At 36.3% G+C, this 23457-nt stretch overlaps 2 protein-coding genes across 3 annotated transcripts; one reads left to right on the forward strand and one right to left on the reverse strand.

Moving 5' to 3' along the window:
- Positions 1-825: 825 nt before the first annotated feature.
- LOC106163464 (PI-PLC X domain-containing protein 3) lies at positions 826-5108 on the reverse strand. The gene is made up of 3 exons (XM_013541061.2): positions 4957-5108; positions 3823-3997; positions 826-3232 (listed from the first exon to the last, which is right to left on the reverse strand). Exons 1-3 carry the CDS (start codon positions 5048-5050, stop codon positions 2575-2577), a joined length of 927 nt encoding a protein of 308 aa, XP_013396515.1. The 5' UTR covers positions 5051-5108; the 3' UTR covers positions 826-2574.
- LOC106163420 (uncharacterized) lies at positions 5063-22944 on the forward strand. 2 transcript variants are annotated; one of them, XM_087014880.1, is made up of 10 exons: positions 5063-5217; positions 6872-7059; positions 12169-13071; positions 14334-14528; positions 14851-14991; positions 15462-17085; positions 17546-18146; positions 18487-18769; positions 19852-20005; positions 20652-22944. In XM_087014880.1, the coding sequence occupies exons 2-10, from the start codon at positions 6901-6903 to the stop codon at positions 20867-20869; spliced, it is 4278 nt and encodes a 1425-aa protein (XP_086871006.1). In that variant the 5' UTR covers positions 5063-5217; positions 6872-6900; the 3' UTR covers positions 20870-22944. The 2 variants fall into 2 exon arrangements, with proteins under 2 accessions (XP_086871006.1, XP_086871007.1); XM_087014881.1 differs by lacking the exons at positions 5063-5217; positions 6872-7059 and adding an exon at positions 8411-9054.
- Positions 22945-23457: the final 513 nt, after the last annotated feature.

The raw sequence follows: 23457 nt of genomic DNA on the forward strand, positions 1-23457 counted from the left end.
TCAGCGGGGTCTCTACACTCATACAAGGCACCGGTTATATTGTGTTGGGTGTACGAAGACTTGAACACTTGACAGTTCCAATTTTACAAGCACATTTGCAGGACTTTAAAAATACACCTGATGACATACAATTATTTTTATATTTATTTGTCCTCTTTTTTTTGTTACTTTTCAAAGCAGAAATATTTTTTTTTCTTTTAGAATATTAAAACTGTATCACTATATCACGATTATGATTTCTTAATCATTTTACGAAATTACTTTTAAGGGTCTCTTTCCAATATGTGATATGAATTAAAGCATCTAGGAAATGTTAAAATATGCGGTTATGTTTGAGGAAAATAAATATAAGCAAAATTCGTCTTTGGGGAGCACAGTACATAAACATTGCTTAAAAAAATAAGCCGTACGTTATTTTGAACTCCCCCCCCCCAATCCCGACCAGTAGTAAAGACGATGCCACAATCAGACGTTTCCACGTTCTCCCACTAAGTTCTCCAATCAGAAATTTAAATGAACAAATTCGAGACATGAAAAAATTCTGTCTTCTTAAAAAAGTTGAACTCGAAACCTATAATTCGATCAGTATTCGTTTCCTTATCTGATTTTTGTATTTTCAGGTTTTCAAGGGAAAACAGAGAAAGTTTTAAGACATAATTTGTCCTACTTTAAAATTTGCTACCAGTATATAAGCGTTCATACTGTTACACAAATATCTTCAACTGTATTTTCCTTTTAAATTATCAATTCTAAGAAAACCCGAAGAGGAAATTCATCTATGCTAATAAAACCATTTGGAGTGAAAAAATAAATCAAACAAAGCTGTCCTGAAACCATCATAATGATTTTATTTCTGTTATTTCTATTTCCAGATACAAAAATGAACATCCTCTGAATAATATTTTAAAGGAAATGCAGTTTAACTTCTTTAAAAACTTAATTTTTTTTGGGGAAAAAAGTCCAATCAATTTGGTTCACTTGCCAACTTAATGGGTAATAAGAAACAGTTAATATGAAAATATTTTCAAACACTAAGAACTTCGTCTGAAAGTTTCATAGGCCTGCCTTAGAGCTATAGGTCTATAGCTCTCGTGAAAAACAAGGCCTAGGATTAAACCATAGCCATTTTTAACTTGAGACATACATGTAAAAACACAACGGTGATGACATCAATGGTTATGCCCTTTTTACATGTGATGGTACAGACTGTTTGGACCAATCAAAATTAATCTGGTTAACTGGCCATGTGGAGGGGAGTATTTACTAGATGATCCACTTAATTACGTTAAGGCAGGTGTTGTCAGTCTCTCAAAATGACATAAAAATACAAAAGTGTACCACACAATGTGAAAAGTTCTATGATCCCTTATAATATTCACACCCTTAAGTCACAGGGCACAATATTAAAGACAGAGAGTGAACAAAACACCATCCCAACAGGTTTTAGGTTTATACCCTATATTACATTAATTGTTATATAATATGAAGGAAGGATACATATTTCTGTATTATACTTATAAGAAAAATGTGCATTTGGACTAGCCTAAGGACAGAAAAAAAAACATATTGTCTGTCCTAGGTTTGAAACAGTAAAAGATTGCCTTGAATGTTCACAGAATGTCATGATTATTATAATAATTTTGAAATTTGTCCCAATTAACAGATTTAGCATCAACTGTATAGGAAAAGCTATGGTGGACTGCCTTTGCTTTTTCTAAACCCCTCCCCCCACAAAAATAAAATAAAATAAAATAAAATAAAATAAAATAAAATAAAATAAAATAAAATAAAATAAAATAAAATACCAGGGCTGTCTACAATCAATCAGAGTAGCAGAAAATCAAAAAGGCACACATTTTAAGTCCTAATGCTGCTTCTGCCACAGTGCTCCCAACTAGGGCAATAGGTACTGCTTACTTGGAGAATGCCTCTTCCGTTTAGTGCATGGAACATTAAGTTTCAATTCACCTAGCTACATGTATCAGTACCAGTCATAAAATGGTGGTGATTATGTATACCAAGATATCCCACACCACTAGAGTACCAATTTTAAAATATCTTATATTGTACATGCACAACTGATGCTACAGGGGTAAATACTTGTTTAAAAATTGTGGCCCTGACCAGTGAAGTAAGTGTTCAATACTGTATATCACAGTAATATATAATCACATAAGTATCTGCTTAGATCATTCAATTTATATATCATATAGATATTTACTAATGTACTGGTATACTTATAGACACAACATATTGTCCAGTATGACATGATGCAAATTAGCTGGAACTTACTCAGAAACATTGTTCCTTGCTTTAACAGCAATGTAGAATGGATATTATAACAATACAGGCCTGTTGTCCCACAACTTTGGAAATTTGAGAAATTGAAAAAAAAAAAAAAACATTATAATTAAAAAGTGTTATTACCTATATGACTAAAATTTGGGAATACCCTGCATAACAAATATTTGTCAATAAGACAAGTAAATGCAATTCTTGATTACTGTTGGAAATGCTGTATTATAATAACAAGACAAATGTGGAGGAATGATGACATAGGCACCTGTATATTTATCACTTATAATTCATGTCAACCACAGTGCCTATGAAATTATCCATCTCAACAAAATCAGAAATGACAACATTGACGGTGGTCAGCCCACACCGCTTGGTGCACAGCCACTGATGGAGAGGTCCACACACTCTCTTGGCCACAGCATTTCTCAAATCCCCACACAGATTGGTGACCACTGTGGAGCTATCAGGTGTTAGGATGCCCTGCGTGACGTAAAAAGCACACGGGGAGCGTCCATGCCGGTAGTTCTGCTCTAAGAAGGTGATAAACTTGTTGATATCCATTGTGTCTGGCCATGGAGACGGTATGGTGCATCCTGGCCACAGGTTTAGATGGTTTGTGACTATGTCATGATGATAAAACACCAGCACCTGAAGTCCATTCTCCCACAACATGTCCAGTGTCACGCTGTCCGTGTCCAGAAGTGGACAGAGTTTAGGACCAAAGATGTGCTGTATGAGAGATATACACTGTATGTGGTTCTCCTCATCCATGCTATAAAAGTGATTGAAGTCTAGTAGGACAATTTCTTTAGAGTGGTTGTCCAGAAACTGTGAGATGTCTTGTAGTTCCATCTCCATTTTTCTCCCGTACAGACCATGAACTGCATGAAGTTCTTGTGTGTCTTTTTTTAAAGTGACTCTTATATCAAAATATCTGAAATAAAATTGATACCAAATTAAAAGTTACTGTGGATGAATGTGCACATTTCAATTATGAGTATGGATAATTGTGTACTAATAAATAGCTGGTCATTTTGCTTTTTAAATTCTCTTTTAATCTGCATGGATGAGGGAAAAAGTGTTTAAATAATAGTTCTGATACTTAAGTGCATGAGATAAACTGTTAAGCATTATATATATATATATATATCTTTAAAAATCCACATGGGAAAGAAAAATATTCCAAGATTCAATTAGAGGACAATCCCCCCCCCTTCCAAGGAAAGAAAATATACTCCTTTTGAATTAGCTATTTGAGGCATTTTATACATTTCTCGAATATTTTACCAAATATAAGCAAAGTGACAGATAATGAAAAAAAAATTAAGTATTGGCTGTTAATCATAAGATTTAGGAGAGATGGGGGGGGGGGGGGGGGGGGGGGGGGGGGCAATCCTGAGATTCACATACCAGTACACTAATAACATCCACTAGTATTTTCAAGGTAATTCAGGCAATGCCTTACACATTTCTGGGAGAAATTATAAGTTCATGACGTTTGATTATACAGAATAATTACCATACCTTATCCCAGCCTTGAGCTGTTCCACTGTGTTAAGGCTCTGTGTTTTACTCCACTTGGCTATGATGGCCTTGGCAGTCCCAGGAAATAACTGCACCAGGGTCTTGACAAAAGGTAGGTTATCTGGGCCAATATCTCCTGTAACATCAAGACCCCAGCTAAAAGAATCATGTGTTCCTGAAGAAATAAAGAATAATTTTTTTTTTAATTTTCCAATAATATTAGGGAGCACAGATGAAAGTTGGTGGCACAAGTTGTTCAGCTTCAAGAACAGCCATAAAAACTGTTGCCAAAGTATCAGATTTCAACCTGTTATTACATTGTTTGCTGTATCTCAACTAAGGCATCAGGAACAAGCATACATTGACACATTATTGAGAACAGGTGTAACTTCCTCTGTAGAATTGTTTTGTTGATCAAGGAAAGGTGGGAAGCGAATTTTTTTCTGAAAAAAATCAGCAAAATTTGGCAAATATGCCACATAGCAAAACAAGGACTAAGATTTTTAACCAGCATCTGCATGTACCAGTGTAATTTTTGGGGAAATTTGGGCAAATATTTTTTAGTAATCTTTTGTTACCCCTCCCCCCCTTCTTGTACCCGCTTTAGACAATTTTAAAAGGTCATGTTCTCCTGCAATAACACTGAAAGATACAATGTATCAATTTGTATTTCACCTCATAATGCACGCACTTGTGTCCCAAAATTTTATCACTTTGCCTAATTCACAAACATATCAGTTGCTTGGTAAAATCCTAGAATGAAAATTAAATTGGGTGTTCATGCGTAGCTCCTCTACTTCTTATGTGAGAAATTTCAAGTTTCTGTGATATTATTCAGGGAGTGAAAATCAAGTGGGGCAAGTTATGTTTTACTTTTGAAAGTGGCGCCTGAAAAAAAATTCAGACACGGTGTCACGAAAACTTAGATAACTTTTGACCTAAATGAGGTAGATTAAATTTTTAATGGTTGATTATTCATACTTAAATATGTGACTATTTCTAGAAACTGGCCAAATTACAAGAAAAAAAAATCATGTGACGTGTGAACCCAAATCATATAAAATGATTTTACAAAAATGACTTCAAATTACCATAATTTCTCAATCGTCGTGAATACATTATTTCACAACTTACCGGGGATGGCAATGCTATTTAAGGATGAGGAATGTAAAGACTCTGGCAACCCTCCCATCCAATTTGCCATGTCTTTTCCACTGGGATAAGACATTCTCAAATTTGCAGGTGCAGTCTACTAGCTGGTTGTGAATGAAGGCGGAAGCTGTATTTTTTTGGTCCTCCAAATACAGAAAACTTCCAGGAAGTAGTCATTTTCTGGAAGAGCAAATGGCCAAAAAAATCAACACCTCACTTTGATTTACTTCGTTGAGAAATAGTGTAAGTGCTTTAATTTTACTTAATGTATTTTGTTTATTTATGCTATTTGTTAGGTGTGGAGGGTGTAAACGTTTCAGGAAGCAAATAAATTCAGCATGAATCTGCGCGTTGCTTGGCGATATAGAAATGATTCCAAAAACAGATTCTGTCTCAATACGATTTTGTTATGTTAATTGCATTTATGAACAGCACTTATATGCAACTATACTGTTAGATATCTAAAGTGTGAAAATGACTGCTGAACAGCCTCTAGACAGAACAGAAATGTAGAATTTTAGATACCCTTAGGCTTAATTAAGTAGTGATACATGAACATGTGTTTGATATATTGCCCACACACAGGTAACAGGAGGGTATGACTATGACCCCATTCCCAAAGATTAGATCGATCCAACTAGATCGACCTATCTCCCTGGGGGTTCACGCTAAATAGCTGTCAGCCTAGCAGGCACGAAAGTTAATTACCCCCTTACAGCTTGTAGTAGGTGGGACAGACATTTAAGTCGGATTTTCTGAAAGTAATCTAGTGAGACTCCCCACGGGGATAGATCGATCTAAAATTTATGGGAATGCGCCCTATAATGCGCAATACAGCAACACAGGGCAAAATACTAGAATAAAACTAGTCCAGTCGCGAATGAACACAGGAAACGGCCATATATATATATATATATATATATATATATATATATATATATATATATATTTATATATATATATATATATAACAAGCGTGAGTGTGGAACACAGTCCGGAGCATTTGTACACAATTAAAATTAATAAATAAATAAATAAACAAGAGACATGCAATAACCCCAACTTTGAGTTTCACGGGCATACCCAGAATGTATGCCCGATCGTCAGGAGGTTTATTTGGAAAATGTTAAAATATTTAGAAGCTTACATTTTCATTAATTTAATGGATTAAGCCCAGTTTCTCTTAAATTTCCATTATTGACTCACTGTCTTGTTTTCCAGTAGTGGCAGAAAGACTGCTTTTAAAATAAGTTTCAAGTTGGCTAAAACAAGAAAAAATTCCTTGCTCTACCCCTGTAAAAATTAAGTATTTTCAGAACCCATTAGCAATATTTCTTGATGTATTAACAGCCCATAACACAAAAGTATTCAGACAGGTATTTTAATGTCACTGGTCAGTGCTTTCCCCAGTGGCCTCTTTATAGTGTCATTGTCTTAACTGAAGGCAAAATGTTTCAGATGAAAATGTTAATGTTCTTCTGTTAATGTCTGTGGTAATGTGTAGGGACATTTCATGTCTGCTATAAGGTTATAAATCCTGTTGTCTGTAACCGCAGTGTCTGTGGCAAAAATTGCTCACTTGCAAAAGTCAGAAGAAGATGTAGAAGACAGGAAAAGGTTCAATCTTTGACTTTTAGACCTTCTGTACGTACTTGGCTGATCAGGTAAAAGTCAGACTTTTACATGTGCCCTTGCTTCTAGTTATCAAACAGGCAAAATCAAAGGGCGCATTCAGATTCACATGTTGTACAAGCTGGGTCGGCCCAACTCTACAGAGAATATTTGATAGAATGCAGTCATTGGAATCAGATTAATCAGCAGTCGATAGTGACCCATGTTGAGGTTACTCATTCCAAACTGCCCCCAAGTTCAATAAAATAATTTTATATATTTTCAGAGCTAAAGAAGTGCATCACACATAATGTGATGTCCCAGCCTCTGACAGACATCCAGCATTCTGAGATTTTATCCTGGATCCAACGCAATCCTGATGCAGTGAAATGGAGTCTGCCATATTCCGTGACTTTGACCCCAGCAGAGGGAGCCCACAGAGGCTCACTGGGTATCAAGGTGGTCACCTTTAAGGTAAGAATATTATTGAATTTTTTTTTTTTTTGCATTTACTTGGACATATAAACCCCCCCCTTCCCCTTTTCTTGGCAATTTCAGGATTTTATGAAGGCCCATGTACTTTCATCTCTGAAATTTAGCTTTTTGTGATCATAACATACATAGTGACATTCATTTAATGTGTAGAATTAGACCAGAAGAATTTAAGTCATAATCTAGAAGTTAATTGTTGTTCACACATGAAGCTTGTTTCTTTATTTAGGCCTAATGGGGTCCTGAAACTCTTACAGTTTTAGCAAAGTTGCTCAAAGGGTTAGCTGGGACGACATATAAAAATACCCAAAATGACCACTGATTTTCGTAGAAGAATACATTTCACATTACATAAATAGCATTGATAAAAATCAATGAAATTGCTTAAAGTTATTTTCAGTAGGTTTTTTTTAAATTAAGTTTGATTAAAGCTGATAGCACTGTGTTCCAGGAGCTTTTGGCTATTGTCAGGGGCGGATTTAGGCCGTCTTCTGGGTCTTCTGGAAGACGGTCAGCTTTTTAAGTTTACACTGACGGGTATCTAATATTTTCTTTCGGAAGACGGTCAAAAATTGAAGACGAATTAACAAAGATAATTTGGAAGACTGTCAGAAAATATCTCTGGATCCGCCCCTGATTGTCCATATATTTGGTCACTCTTTTATGAAGGAAACTGGAGAATTTTTTCTTCCTGGATGTCTACTAGTACATAATGGATTACCCTAGGATTTATAAACATGTATTTGGTATCCCAGATGAAATCCTTTTTTTTTTTTCATACTATTGGAATTTTTGTTATTTCACTGTTAGTGTGTAAACACTTTATTCCAGAAGGTTGTTTTTTTTTTGTGTGTGTGTGTGTCATTTTGTAAAAGTGTTATTTATCGCTGCATACACCCAGTTTGACACAGGACTTCCTTGTTTTTTGTAAGCTGCAGTCGCAGTTGTCATGATTTCAATTGATATGCAAACACCTTGATGTGGCCTGATCAATGTGTCATTTTGTATAGATTTAGATCTGTTTTTGATGTCCATGTCATTCTGAAAGGTACTCTGTCCAGGGGCTATCTGCCAAAATGAATTTTCCTTTAAAAATTGTTCCTACTCTCAATCAGGCCATTGCTTGGCCAGTCCCTGCACTTGAATTCAATGATTCATTCCATTTTTTTAAAATAAATTTTATTTAGTTCTGAATGACTTGACAGTCTTTGACAGTCATTAGGATGACATATATATATATATATATATATATATATATATATATATATATATATATATATATATATATATATATATATATATGCATTCTTGACTTTTAACGGAAAAGGTTTCATTTTCACTCCATTATGCAAGAAAATGGTGTATTGTTTTGTATTGCGGCCTTGTGTTATGTATATAGATGTTGCAAGCTGTCATGGCTACCTGAGAAGGCTGAGAAGATAAAAATGACACTAGCAATGCTTCAGATAAAAATTGAAAGGGATTTTATCGTCTTAAAGTTCTGAATTGTGAAACATAAGAATTAAGATTTTCAGGATCTATATATAACTGTGGGGAATTTTTTAATGCATGCAGAATACCTTTAAGTGTTATTTTTTTATTAAAATCTATAAATAGAATCTATGTAATGCACATCTTCCATTGTATAAAAGGAAAGATCATAAATTCAAAAAATTGTATTTGCCAAAAAATATTACTGTATTTATTCCAGCTATTACTGCGCACTAGTATGTGACCCCCTCCTTAAATAAAGATATTTATAGTGGGATTTCCTCCACTGAATCATTATTCAGAAAGTCTTAACAATAATTATGACTCAGAACTATTTAAATGTTGTAGAGACCAATTAAATTCATTGTACAGGGTACATTGTGGTCTAACTCAGGTGGAAGGTTGGAAGCATCTTTTTATTTAAGAAGGACTTATAGCTGGAGTTATTTAAACTTAGAAAATCACCTAGCTTCATGAACTTAAAGGGTAAGTGGTAGATATTATTCAATACTAAAACAGAATATTATTATCATTGGACATCAATGTATTTTAAAGATATATATGTCAGTCAAGCGGTTTAATGATCTCCGTTTGCCAGCGGCTAGTAGTTATAATATTTTTGTAAATTACAAGTACTGTAAAGCCACTAGCTTGTTTTATTCACTGCTTCTACATGTGTGTAGCTTTAGTTTCTGTGATCATTAAAAACTGTTTTGCACATGGCAGATTTTATGGACAGTCTTATGTACGCTTTGAATATCTAAACACTGTAATCACACTCACTGAATTTTAATTATATAATCAGCCACTGTTGAAAATCTTCCTACCAGCCTGTAGAAGAAATGGAATTCATCAGACGTAGCCTATATTGCCATTGGGCTTTTGCCATTGTGTGATATCATCCACTGCTCTTGGACCCCATTCCCATAGAACTAGATTGGTCTAGCAGTATAGACCTTAGGCTCTATTCCCATAGATTTTAGATAGATCTATCCCCGCGGGGAGTCTCACTAGATTACTTTCAGATAATCCGACTTAAATGTCCGTCCCGCCTACTACAAGCTGTAAGGGGGTAATTAACTTTCGTGTCCGCCCGGCTGACAGCTATTTAGCGTGAACCCCCAGGGAGTTAGGTCGATCTAAAGTAGGTCGATCTAATCTATGGAAATGGGGTGTTAGAGTCGTGTATTACTGATTATTGGGTCAGTCGAGTGTAGACCTGGCTTAAAGTTGTCTAAGATTGTCAATCAAGAGCATGGAAATAATTGTTAGGTGGGATCTTAAAAACTGAGCACCTGCCACTTTAGTGCATACATGTCCTAACATTGTCAGTGGTCTTGAAAAATGGGAATTCATGCTTTAGAAATCCTCTAAATGTCGGTTGCAGTTATGAAAAAAAGATGAATCATTGCACAATTGTATTTGGGTCATTTCAACTGAGTTGTTAGGTGCAATCTACAGTACTTCCTGGTTTTTACACTTACATATGATCTTTATAATTGCAGCACATACCATACTATAAAACTTGAAATGGGCATTTCAGGTTGTATACAATTGAAAATTGCAAATGACAACAATTTACAGCCTCTCAAAAACTTTTCTTTTTTCTGCATTTGGTCAACAGCTACATTATTTAAAAACAAGTTGATTGAAAATAAATGTGCATAATTTTACACCTTCAAGCAATGTAACACACCTTCATATAATTTGCCCTGTATTTCTTGGTATTCTCTGCTAAAAGTGCCAAAATAAACAATTTCTTATCTTACCAAGCTGTTTAAAAATCTGCTTCTTCTTGGCACTCACGTGTCAGCTTCCAAGTACCTTCAGCTAAAAATGATCAGCAAGCTTAACTTCCTATACCACTTGATGTCACATTGACTTCAGGCATCCGGTTTTGGGGGAAGATATTCCTCATACTAACTTTCAGTACTCAGATGGCATGTATTCTTGTTAAATAATGCTGTCACCCTTGAAAAATCTGACAATAGCCCTGTGTGTGTACAACTTGTCCTGTCTGATCTGAATGTCATATGGTAAAAGAAGCATATTGTATACATGTAGGTGTGTGTGTGTGTGTGTGTGTGTGTGTGTGTGTGTGTGTGAGGGTGTGTATGTGTGTGTATGTGTGTGTGTGACACTGTGTGTGTGTGTTGGGAGGGGAGGGGGGGATAAGTGGAAATCTGCCAAAAAAAAACAAAAAACAAAAGTGATAGACCAATTATTTAAACACCCTAAAACTGCTCAGTTTTACATTTAAAACCACAAAAGATACTAAAAAACTGGTTTATTTATTTATTTATTTATTTATTTATTTATTTATTTACAATAAAAGTATTATAGTAGTAGGTACTAGTATAACAGAGACATGCCTCTCCATCAACCAACAGAAAGGTCAATAATTACTAACAGCAACACAATGCAAATGGAAAGAATCCATTATAACCAGATCAATGTGAAAGCCTTGATATAGTGATTAAGCTGCTCACACTGCACAGTGCACTGTATATTTGTATTGAGCTTTTTGATAGCCAGCGATGCTGTAATTACCATACAGCATTTAGTCGTAGGAGTGATGGATTGGGGATGGACAGGACAGAATCAGTGCTTGGAAAATTCAAGGTACCTTTTCTTATATTAATTACTGGTGGTTTAGTATTTTTTAGACAAAAATACAGTGGGACAAGTACACTGTATAATGCTTGCATGTATTTTATAGTTCAATGAGGGAAGTATAGATTCAAGGTATGATTTATACTGACAGAGGTGATTCTGAACCAAGTTAGGTCATAACAACTCTACCAGATGGCTGGCTAACTTAAAGATCTCTATGGACAGTTTCACAAAAGAGCTGTAGTCAAAAGTTGGCCTTAGGTTAATGACCAAATAATTTAAGCTTACATGCAGTGAATACAAGGTGTAATCTACATTGAAGTTGGATAGATACAGTAAGTGTTTGTCTACTACCGTAGAGAAGCAACTGTATGTTTCGTAGATTAATTGACCACTACTTGTTTTGGCCAAACAGATCCAGAACTCCCAATATAGGTGCATTATCTCTACTTTTAAGATTTATTCCTCTGTTGATGTGAAATCCAACGTAATTTTCAATCTTGGAGTTTTATTTTATGAAATCTCTCTCATCTCCCTCTCTTCGCTATGTCTCACTTTCTCTCTGTCTTTTCCCTCTCTCTGTTCTCTCTCTCTCTCTCTCACTTTCTCTCTCTCTCTCTCTCTCCCCCCTCCCAAGATGATATACTTCACTTGAGAATCCACCTGTCTAGACATTGTCTTGGAATATCATTAATTGTTAGCAGCTGGGTGGTAAACATTGCACATTATACAGATTAAAAAACAATTCTTACAAGTCATGTTAAAAATATACAAAAACAATGTAGATTTCTCCTAAGGCTAATCAATCACTTGAAGGTTTCAGCCTACAAATCAGTTCCACTGGAATCAATGGGTCATTTGGTGTAAGTATGAACTGGGCTCATTTTATCATGATCTGATTGACTCATCATTCCAACATATGAAAAGGCTATTGGAATATGCTCTGTGAATCATATGAAACTCATGGCCTCTCTGTGTATTTTCTAGAGCACTTTTCGCCCCAAGGAGACTTATACAGTCATTCGAAGGATTGACCCTTGGTGCGACATCAGAGGCACAATTTCGCTGGACGTTGGAGATCGGATTTTGATCGTCAACAAAGAACCAGTAACAAACATGTCTATACAGAGCGTTGTCACGACTATCAAGAATTCTGTCATGTCTGGATTCCGAAGGGTTTCTCTGAGTTTGAGTAAACCCGAAGGTTTCTTACCACTGGACTCAACGGAACCGGAGGATATGAGAGTAAGGCCGTCGAATTCCTACGGCTCATTGGCCTCGGACAAGGTACCCTGTGCTTCAGTTAATATGGACTCTAGAGACTATGGATTTCAGCAGAGGGTCAGTGATTTGGACAGTGATGCTAGTTTGTCACTGTCCAGTTTGTCCTTTGACAAGGGTCAGGTGAATACGCTGACCAGTGCTAGTACGAGTAGTAGTAGCAGCTCTAGTTATTGGAGTCCAGATAGCGCTTCTGGGTATGAGAAACTGAGGTCACAGTCACTTGATCAATTGGACACTGACTCCCCAGAAAAGAGCAAAGATGGTAAAGATCAAAACGGAGATGTGCAAAATGACAACAGGGTCATTAAAGATGGCACCAGTTCCACGTACAATAATGACACTCTCAGACCAGCAAACATACACTTGGCGCCATCTATTTCATCGTCCTTCTCTACCTCGACCTCCAGTCACTCAGCTACATACTTTGGCTACACCGAGAAGTCACGCCAGGACTCCACGTTATCTCTGGATACAAGCAGCGGTGTTGTCAGCCCCAACAGCCTCCAGGGACAAGACAGCTTATACAGCATTGAGACAGTATTCAATTCTGCTGACTCATCCACTTCCTCTGGGAGCGAGGAGAGCACTAAGACGACAGCTAATAAGGTAATGGTGTGTATTGCAACACATTATAATTTTTGACGTGAAAGTGGAATTGAAATCGTTTGCTCATTCATGTTTGTTGCTGTATGTTTTGCATTAACAGCAATCATTTTAAGTAACATCCAGTATTTCTGATCATGACATGCAAAAATCTTTATTTTAGGAGTGATCAATAAAATGCTGGCAGTGGCCTAGTCATCTGCTTATTTGGTTGATAAAATTTTATTTTTAGAAATTAGATATATATTCATACATATGTATCTTATAAAAATAAACATTTTGGCCCCACCTTTCATTATTAGTAGGTTGATTTTTCACAAAAGATATGATGTCGCCCTCCCTTTAGGATACTCCAACCAGGACATGAGAAGAATTAACTGCATTATCACCAAATTGGAGGCATTTCACAAGAAAATGTTTTTATATATTGCATATTTTCCTGTGACTTATCCCTAAAACTGGTTCGTCATGTTTTTCCTGTATAAGCCTCAGAGGTATATGTCTTACAGATTTATTCGGTAATTCAGATATATGTAAAAACTTAAAATTGGGACTCTAAAATAAAAAGCATGTTTGTGAATGTTTATGTTTTGATCACATTGTCTGTAGGTTTCATTGCCATAGCCAGTGCCATCCAAGACATCTATTCAGAAACACCCAAATTGTATTTTTTATTATAATATTATTATTTTATTTTAAATATTTGACTGGCTTTCTGTGGGAAAAATTAAGGCATGTTTCTTTCAAAAATTAACATGATCAGTTTTTCAAAATTATTTTATTTAATTATTTATTTTTCTTTTTTTTTTTTTTGTCTCTTTTTTTTTTTTTTTTTTTGTCAACTTTTGGCGATAAGTGACAAGCGATATTTTTGTTTTACTTCAATTTCAAATTAGTGATTTTTTATGGGGGACGGGGGGTTAGAAAGCAGGTTTTCTTTGGAAAATCAGTATGTCATTGATTGCATTATATTTCACAAAAAAAAAAAAAAAAAAAAAAAAATCATTACCTTTTTTTTTTTTCATATAGTTTGGTGATGTTCACCCCACAAGTGGCAAACTGTAATTATAGTTTTGCTTCAATTCTGCTGATTGGATTTGATTTACTTCTTAAAAAGGCAGATTTCCTGCTAAAACAAAGTTTTTTTTTTCTTTTTTGCCAAGACGTCTATTCCTGGTTGATGTCTATATAATATTTGCCATTACGTTGCATAACAACTGAGTTTCTGTAGTGCTAATTAACTGTGTTAATTGGTCTGTGTATAGTGTCCAGATGTTTGCCCTACCTGCGGCTCTGAGCTGAAACCAACAGAAGAAGACAAAGTGGACCTTGCTTCCCTCACTTTGGAAAATCCTTTGAAAATTGTGTGGGATGATAAGCCAAGGGTAGTGAACCTGAAGAAAACCTCGGGGCCCACCTCAGGCAAGTTGGGGTTCACTTTCAAGACCAAGCTAGTCAAGGTAAGAACAGTATTTTTTTAAGCAAATATATTTGGGTTGAAGGCTTCCACAATTTTGACTTCAATATAATAGGAATGGGATTCTAAGCTTTCAGTTGTTGATTTAAACAATTTACTTTTTTTTTGTAAAATACATTGAGTTTTCTTTTGTGTTTTGAGTAAATGACCCTACAAAGTTATTTCCCAGTTAGGATAAAAAAATGAAACAAAAAAAGGATCTGTAGTAAGATCAATATTCTTGCTCTCTTGATCCTTTTATGGTTTACATGATATATGTATATTATAAGCATCTTTTAACCAAATCTCCATATTGAATTTCACAGGACAAGAATAGCAACAGGACAATAGAAGTCTATGCCCTGGTGGAGACAGTACAAGAAGGTGGGGCCGCCGCGGGACTGCTCCAGCGCGGAGACTGCATACTCTCTGTGAATGGAGAGGCTATCAGCTGCTCCAGCCAAGAGGTAGTTTTTCTGTCTATGTGAGGATATATTTGTTAAGAATATTTTTAATGGTAAATGGAATATAAGTCAGTTGCCATGTTCATACTTGCAGAATATTAATCGGTGGGCTAGCTGTAATACAGTCAGGGTTTTTTTTTTTTTTTTTTTTTGTATAACATTTTCATTGTATGTTTATGAATGTCCTTGTTTTTCAAGCATTTTTCTGCCATTTTCTCTATACATTTGCAGCGCTGCCTTAATTTTGAATTTTTTTAATTATCATTTTTGAAATAATTAATAATTTCTTTATGAACGATCACACCTCATGAATGTGTTAAACTATGATATATATTCAAATGCACTTTTTTTAAAGTCATCAAATTTATATTATATTTTGCAAGGAATAGTAATACATATAAATTATTTCATGATATGTATTTTTAACTTCTAATGAATCAACTAATAGACTAAGTCTATATTTTATGTTTTAGGACATGAGTGGCATCCATCATGTTCAACGCATCAAAAAACTTACAGAATCGGGTGATGACGACAATGTCAAACTGGTAATACAAAGACCAGCAAGGGTCAAGGTCACCAAGAGAGGCCATGGGTCAAAGGAGAGGGGTCAAAGGTCAAAAGAGTCAACCCCTGAGAGGGACAGAGGTTGTACTTACACTGGTCAGTCTTCTAATCATTTAAACTGCAGGGCCAGTTCGCTGACCGCGAGAGGAGTAGGTGGGCCTGGGCAGTTAGAAAGTCCCACTGCTGTAAGTTCGGGAAGTTATGAACTGGAAAGTTTAGAGAGCAGTTTGCACAGTGAAGAAGGAAGGTGTAGTGAATTCTGGACTGATAATATGATGCCACAGTCAAGAAAAGGTTTAATGAATTCCCCTCGTCCCAGAAAGGAAGCAATTCTGACAAAGGGGAGGTTGGTAAAGATTCACAGAAGACAGAGATCAGACCCATTACGATTCTTCACTTCTTGCAGTTTTTACAGCAAAGGCAGACGACAAACAGTCTCAGAGACGAGCAGCATTTATTCAGTCAAACGTAAGGATAGTTCAACAAAAACAAAATTATTTATCAAGAAAGTGATCACCAAGGCGATCAGAGATGACATGGAGATATCTCCACACTTAAGATTAATCGTGTGTGGAAATCCTAGCGATTCCGTGGCCAGAATGGTGCTAGGGGTGAACAGAGATGTGGCACCCAGTGTGAGGCACCAGCTCTACAATCAGTACGATATCGCCATTCCACGGAGCGGGGCACCACTGCGCATGCATTGCATGTCAGAAGACACGACAAAAGAGTTTGACAATCAGTACCTTGCAGCGCACATGGCTGAAAAGTTAGAGCAGCGTCCAGCTATTGCTGACCACCTTGCTATAATTGGACAGAAGCTAACACACTTGAAGTGGGTAGAAAGGGGTATCCCTGTAAAAAATATCGGACAATGTCTTTTGGAGGAGAAGCCAAAGCTTGTGGCTCACGTGAAAGTGATGTCAATGAAACAAGACAGTAGGTTAGCCAGGCTGACTTCCCACATAGTATTCTGTAAGCATGCTCTGTATCTGCTGACATTCTGTGTTGAGAAGTATGTGAAAAATCCAGAGGATGTACTGTGCAGTTTGCAGAATGATCTCGTCAAAATAAGAACATATGCAGGATCAGTGGTGCCTGTATTTCTTGTAGCCACCGTCAGCAAAGATACCAGCATATCCAAGGACTTGCTCCTTAAAATGGGGAGTAACCTTGAACAGCATTTCAGAAGGGCGTTTTACAGTCACCTGGTCTACAACAAGGAAAGCGATCTACCATTGTTCACACTGTGCGACAATACAGAACAGAGCCCCTCCGCCATCTTGTCCGACATATCACAACTGCGAGATAGGATCTTCACCCTGTGTATCGCCCAGCCATTTATGAAAGTGAAATATCCTCTGGGTGCTGTTGTGGTCAGAAATAGCCTGTATTCCGAGGGTGGAGAACTTGTGCGGACTTTAAACCAGTTACAGTCTGCAGTGAAGGACGTGTGGCAGAAATGTACAGAAAAAGATTTCCAAATGGTACTGGAATATCTGCACAACTCAGGAGACATTATTGTGAAAAGTGAGTCATTATCATTATCTATGACCTTAGATCTAGATTTTTTTTTCTTTTTTTTTATTTTTTTGTACTCTCGCATGTACTGGCAGTAATGTACAGTAGAAACAAATGCCAATTTCATCATAATATGTTAACTGCAAGATTATCAATATCATAGCTATTTACAAAAAGTTGGCAATCTATCAGAATGGAAGAGTGCAGAAAATTGTAAAGCTTCTTGCCACGAGTGAATGTTTTGAGTCATCCAGTAGAATAAATTTATGGTAAAACTTACGTTGGCAAGTGACTGATGTTGCAGTCGCAATCTGAGACCGTTCACTATGTAAAGACCAGGATAGACATGAAACTTGCTGTCAAGCACATTTTTGCCATTTGTGCCTGCAGTTATGTATAATAAAATATAATTCTTACATACAAGTTCAGCAACTCAAAAACCCATGATGAACATTAATTTTATTTTCAGACTTCTATCCCACACCTCTTTGCCATAGTCCTATATTGGACATGTTTGTCCTCATCAATCAGCATCAACTCGTCCCCATTATCGACAAGCTGCTGACGATTCCACCCAAGAGCGAGCAGTCTCCCCAGCTGCGTAAAACGTGGCAGCAACTTGATAACACTGGGATTGTTCCAGGGGAATTTCTGCACAAGGCAATTTTCTGCAACTCAGCAGATTTTTCAGAGCATTTGGCATTTCTTGAACTGATGCATTTTATTTTTGGAACCACCGAGCTGTCAACTTCAGGTGCAAAGCAGAAGATGTATTGTATACCCGCACACCTAGCTCAGTTTGCAGAACCCCATCTTCCAGCCAGCCACGAATTCCAGGAAATATACCTGGATTTCAATGGCCATCTACCTCAACCGGTCTTCTTGGTACTTCTCCTGCACTTTAGGGAAGCTTGTTTGAAAGGTCAAGGCTACTGCAAAGGTCAAGTTCAAGGTCTTCCTCAAGGTCAAGGTTGCATCCAGAGCGTGGTGTCTGGGATGTTTATTGGAGGTGGCTTCCAGTACAGCATACATTTTGACAGGCTGTATAGTTTAGCCAGGATATTTGTCAGGTAAATGAATGTGTTAATTGTGTTACTGTTAAAAGGGCAGACGGAATTGATAACTTAATTTACTAAGCCAGTCCCTATTTTTTTTGTTCGTGCATTGGTCTAATGGAATATACATGTATAGAATTCAACTTTTTTATAGATGCTCTAAATACAATACATTTCAGTGAAGAAGAAATGCAGTAATCATGGTTTTGGTGTAATTGAATATAGTGGAATCCATAACACTTGGACTTAAATAGATGATACAGATGATGCCCAAATTATGCATTTCATAAGTGTGTTTGTGTATATATATATATATAAATGTAAATTATATTTTATTATTATTAATTCAAATTAGGCCAACAATGAAGACGGTACAGCTTCCAGACTTCCTTGATTATCTGAGGAAACTTCTGTGTGACTTCACCTCCTTGCACCCTGTGGTGGATCTCAGCTTCCAGTGTGGTCCTCTCTGCCCTGCAGCAGAGTGTAGCATGAAGACCCACAGTGATGCCCCTCATGTTCTGGACATTTTCCACCAGTCAGAAGTTCCTATTTTCTGTGGTGCGGAGCAGGTGGACTGCCATAAAGATGTGAAGATGTGGCTGCGCGGGAGTGAAGTTCTTGGCATGTCTTTGGCTGTAAGTGATAAGTTTTGTTAATTTGAGATTAATTGGAGGAGAGTTTTTAATGACTCAGAGTTTAAAAGCAGGCAATTTCAGCTCTTTTAAAACCATATGAAGTTGATCAGCTGTGCAGTTCTTATGTGGAGTGATTATGGTGTTATACACTGTAGGGCCCTTTGCTGAGAGGGTTAACTCCCATACCAGAAATACAAGTAAATTACTGACAAATAAATATGATATGATAATAAGTTTATTTTAATGTTTATTCCCAATAATATATTTACCTGACGTCAGTATTTCAGCACCCTGAGCTTCAGAGATAACTTGACACTAACCTCTTCACTATAGCCTATCTTCATCGTGTCAAGTTACCTCTGACCACATTCGATTGCCCCCGCAGCCCGCCAATCAAATTTAAAGCCTGCACTCAATGACTCATTGAACGATCTAGCCAATGAACGCTAACGAGTCAAAGCGCGCTTTGTTCAAATCCGGACCAATCAAAGATAAGGCTGAATATCAGGGACTTGCCGTAACCTGTGGGCAGCACGCAAAATACATCATCCCTCAGTAGATAATGATGCAGGGCCTCAAACTGCTCTGGTTTCAATTCCGATATACTCATATTTTGCAAAGAATCAAGAGATAACTTAACACATTATTTTACGTAGTCACTCGTAGGAGCACGACATGCTTTCTTTGTGTACGGTTATGCACTCGGAACTACTCGGATGTCTCCGCACTCGACAATAACTTTGTTGTTAGTATGAGCTTGCGGAATCAGCCGAGGATTACTGATTGACGGTCAACCAATCAGCGTTTTCACCAAACTTTGGTGAAAAATTTTGAAACTTGGATTCGATTGGCTTATATAAACTAGGTCAAACTATTTTCGTCAGAGGTAACTTGACACGATGAAGATAGGCTATTGTGAAGAGGTTAGTGTCAGGTTATCTCTGAAGCTCAGGGTGTATTTCAGTTGCTGTGATTTTAATACACTTCTTTTCTTTTTCTTCTTCTTTTCTTCTTCTTGTTCCTATTATTATTGTATTTATTGTTATTTTTAACAATTAGAATATATATAATTGTATATTCAGAGCCCAGCCAGCCTGGTCAGCACGACCCCCTTTGGAAAGAAGGTGGTCACCCTGGACACCAGGATCCGAGACATGCCTTATGACCTGTGGTCAGTGATATGTAATAGGTTAAGGGTCCCTGTCCTGGGTGATAGAGACTGGAAAGGAGTGGCAGGTAAGTATGGGGGGGGGAGGGGGGGGGCACAGCTACCATATCACAGGGCCCTAGATCTGTATTGCTATAAGGGAGACTTGTTATGAGTCCTTGTAATGGGAATAGTCCAAGATACCACCTTATAGGGCCCTAGATCTGTATTACTATAACTTTGACCTTGTTTGATAATGCTGGATATGGGAACAGTCCAAGATACCACCTTATAGGGCCCTAGATCTGTATTACTATAACTTAGACCTTGTTTGATAATGCTGGGTATGGGAACAGTCCAAGATACCACCTTATAGTGCCCTAGATCTGTATTACTATAACTTTGACCTTGTTTGATAATGCTGGGTAAGGGCACAGTCCAAGGTGCATTCAGAACAGATGATCCGAGGACTAAATATGGCTGACCACACTAAAAAGCAAGCTGTCCTAATTCCCTCCACACACACACCATGAAACGGATTAAATCTCATTTCCGAGTTTTTATTGCATACATTGTACATTAAAGCCTGCTTATCTCATTTATCTATCTATAAAACTGTTCCCTTTTTTATTAGTTTTTATGTAACCTCCTAATGAATAAATTTAAATATCAAATGACAGACATGAAGTTTTCTCCAGTCAGATAATTACAGAGTACATCAATATTCTCTTTTAGGTGAACTTGGCAAAACTCCAATGGAAGTCTCATTGTACGAGCAGCAGCGTGATCCGTGCCGCATGCTCCTCACCGACTGGGGCAATACTACCCATGACACTGTTCAGAATCTTATTGATATCCTTCAGCTGCCACAGATGGAGAGATATGATGTGGTGGAAGACATATTTGGAATTATTAATGGACAGGAAAAAGCAGGCATGAGTGTGAAGAAATGAGGTTTTTAAAAGATTGTTGAAACCAGTCGCTTTTTTTTTCTTTTTTTTTTTTTTGTCAGAATGACCTGACAAAGATCAAGTGATTTGATCAGGATTTTGGCAATTAACTAAAGACAGAAAAATGTTGAAGTTATCTGAAACTGCCAAAATACACCCATTGATATTACAGAATAAACTGATATTAAGACACCTGAAAGCACTTATCATGTCAAGCAATGCAGTATTCTGTACCACACAAGTTTGAGTGGTACTAACATGTAATTCTGCAATGAGAAGGGGGGGTGTACTCTGTTTTTACAAGACCCAATTTATCAATTAAACTGGTGTAGTTGAGTGCCAGGTGATTTTTATAATAATAGTCAGTATATTAAGTTGCCAAAGTCTCAAGCAGAAACAGTCCAGAAATTCATGTCTCTGGATGTGAAAAGGCCCTAATATTTGCAATATTATGTGACTGTGCAAAAAGTGTGCATGTTAATTGCATATTTGTGTACACAGCAGGTCTGTAGCCAGCGACGACCTTTTAATTAGCCAGAAAAGGTGGCCTTTGGGTAAAGTGTTATCTAAGTATATGAAGGTTTCATGGTAAAAGGTCCGCTTTTTCAGAAAAAGAACCCCCTTTTGAAATTGCTGGCTATGGGCCTGATATAGGAAAGATGTTACCCTGTCAGAATTACTGCTGAAAGAGGCATTTATGGAATGAAGGCAGATAGAGCTAATCTGACACTCTTTAGATTAGTGCAGTAACAGTTACATCAGCATTTTTTTTTTTTTTTTTTAGACCTAAATGGATGGATTGGTGCATTTAATATTTAGCATTGAAATATCTCATTGTGTAGCTTAATCTGTTTTGGTGTTAAATTAACCCAGCATGATGTTGGTAGATTGTGAAATGACTGTATGCACTGATTGTTTGGAGAAAATAAGGCTTTAGATGTGACAGTCAAAAGAATAAAAAAGCATTTTGCTATTGGATGAAACTGCCCTTTGATGTTTCAGCTGAAAAAAAAGATGAAATATATGGTGTAAGACTTTTAAGTGAGTTAAATGTTTTGGCTTACAATTTTGATTTGTTTGGAAAAGTCTTTATATGTAATATGTATATAATATATAGTACATACATTTTGGAGCTACGCATTAGTATTCAGTGTTAGCTTAGTACGTACATTGTGTTAAAAATGAATGTTTTGGTTCTTCTTATTGTGATATATGTTATAAATGCATTTAATGTGAGATTTAACTTACATGTAGTATGTGTATGATAAAAGACAGAAAAGTAATGAGATTTTGAAAGCAATCACAAATGGCAAGTCTGCAATAAGAACTGAGGGAGGATAAGTTCACTGTTGTTGTTGTTGTTGCATAAAAATCATGAAAGTTTACCATATCATGATTTCTTTCAGATATTTGCATGATGCTATATGTACATTTTGTATGTATGTTCTAATGATTAATGTAATTGTCTATTAAGTATTCTAGAATTATCCACGATCAAGATTTTGTATGATTTTTTTAAAAACTTGGACTGTTCCCATAATTGTACAAATTTTTTCAGCCATGTTTCAGTCCATCCTGCATTTTTTCTTTCAAAGTCAAATGTTCCTGGATGCTTTCATTTTCATGATTTTGTTTTTGTAGTAAGTCGAATAGAGGTTCTACTTCTCTGAGGCGGCTTTAAGTTTTAGCTGTTACTGTAATTGATTTTCTCATTTAAACTATAATGAGACTGCAATGCCCAATTTTTCTTTATTTTGGTATGTGTATATATATAAACATCCACAGTGCCATATGACTGTCCTTTTGAAAGAAGATAAATTTGTATTTTTGTTGACATATTTTTTGTTGTTCTCCCACCCCTTTCCCACTCAAGTAGGATTTTGTTTTCTGCATATGCCTGACTTTAAAAGCAGGGTTTTCTTTAAGTTTTTAAAAAATGTCTAACGAGGCAAACTTTTTCGGTTTATATCATTTTAAAAAAGTGATTTTTGTCATATTCAGGGTTTGTAGTTATGCTTTTCTTAAATTTTCTTGATTTCACAATAAATTGATTTCAGTTATAATAGTTTTTTATTTTATTATATGAAGCACCTTTGGGTTAATTTAATTGTGAATTTGATATTGAAATATTATTAAAGGTGATACTACTGACAGCAACTGTTGTTTAAAGAAAAAGTGAGTGTGGTTTCACAGTAAGGCATACAAACAACTTCCAATAGAAACTATATGAATTGACTCAAATGAAGTCGGCGTGCCAAGGGATGTACTGAATTTATCACTTGATCAGCCGTAAAAGAGCTTCAAAACTGAACCGTCTTGAAAATTTTGGTTGTAAATTGACCTACTTATCTGACCAACATGTACTTGTCTACCCCAGTTTTTTTTTTTTTCCAGCAAGGAAAGTAAGCAGACAATACCTGTTCAAATATCATTTTGCCTGATAATAAAATAATTAGTGATATCCTGATATTTGGGACAGAAAACAGTACAAAAATGTTTAAGTTTCAGTATAATTGTGATTCAGACATAATTTTCGTCTCACTGAATAGTGTAACCGATTTTAATTGTTTTTAACTACTAAATCACACTTT

This window comes from Lingula anatina, chromosome 6, assembly GCF_051362555.1.
Source record: "Lingula anatina isolate TDL-2025a chromosome 6, LinAna3.0, whole genome shotgun sequence".
Lineage (NCBI taxonomy): Eukaryota > Metazoa > Brachiopoda > Lingulata > Lingulida > Lingulidae > Lingula > Lingula anatina.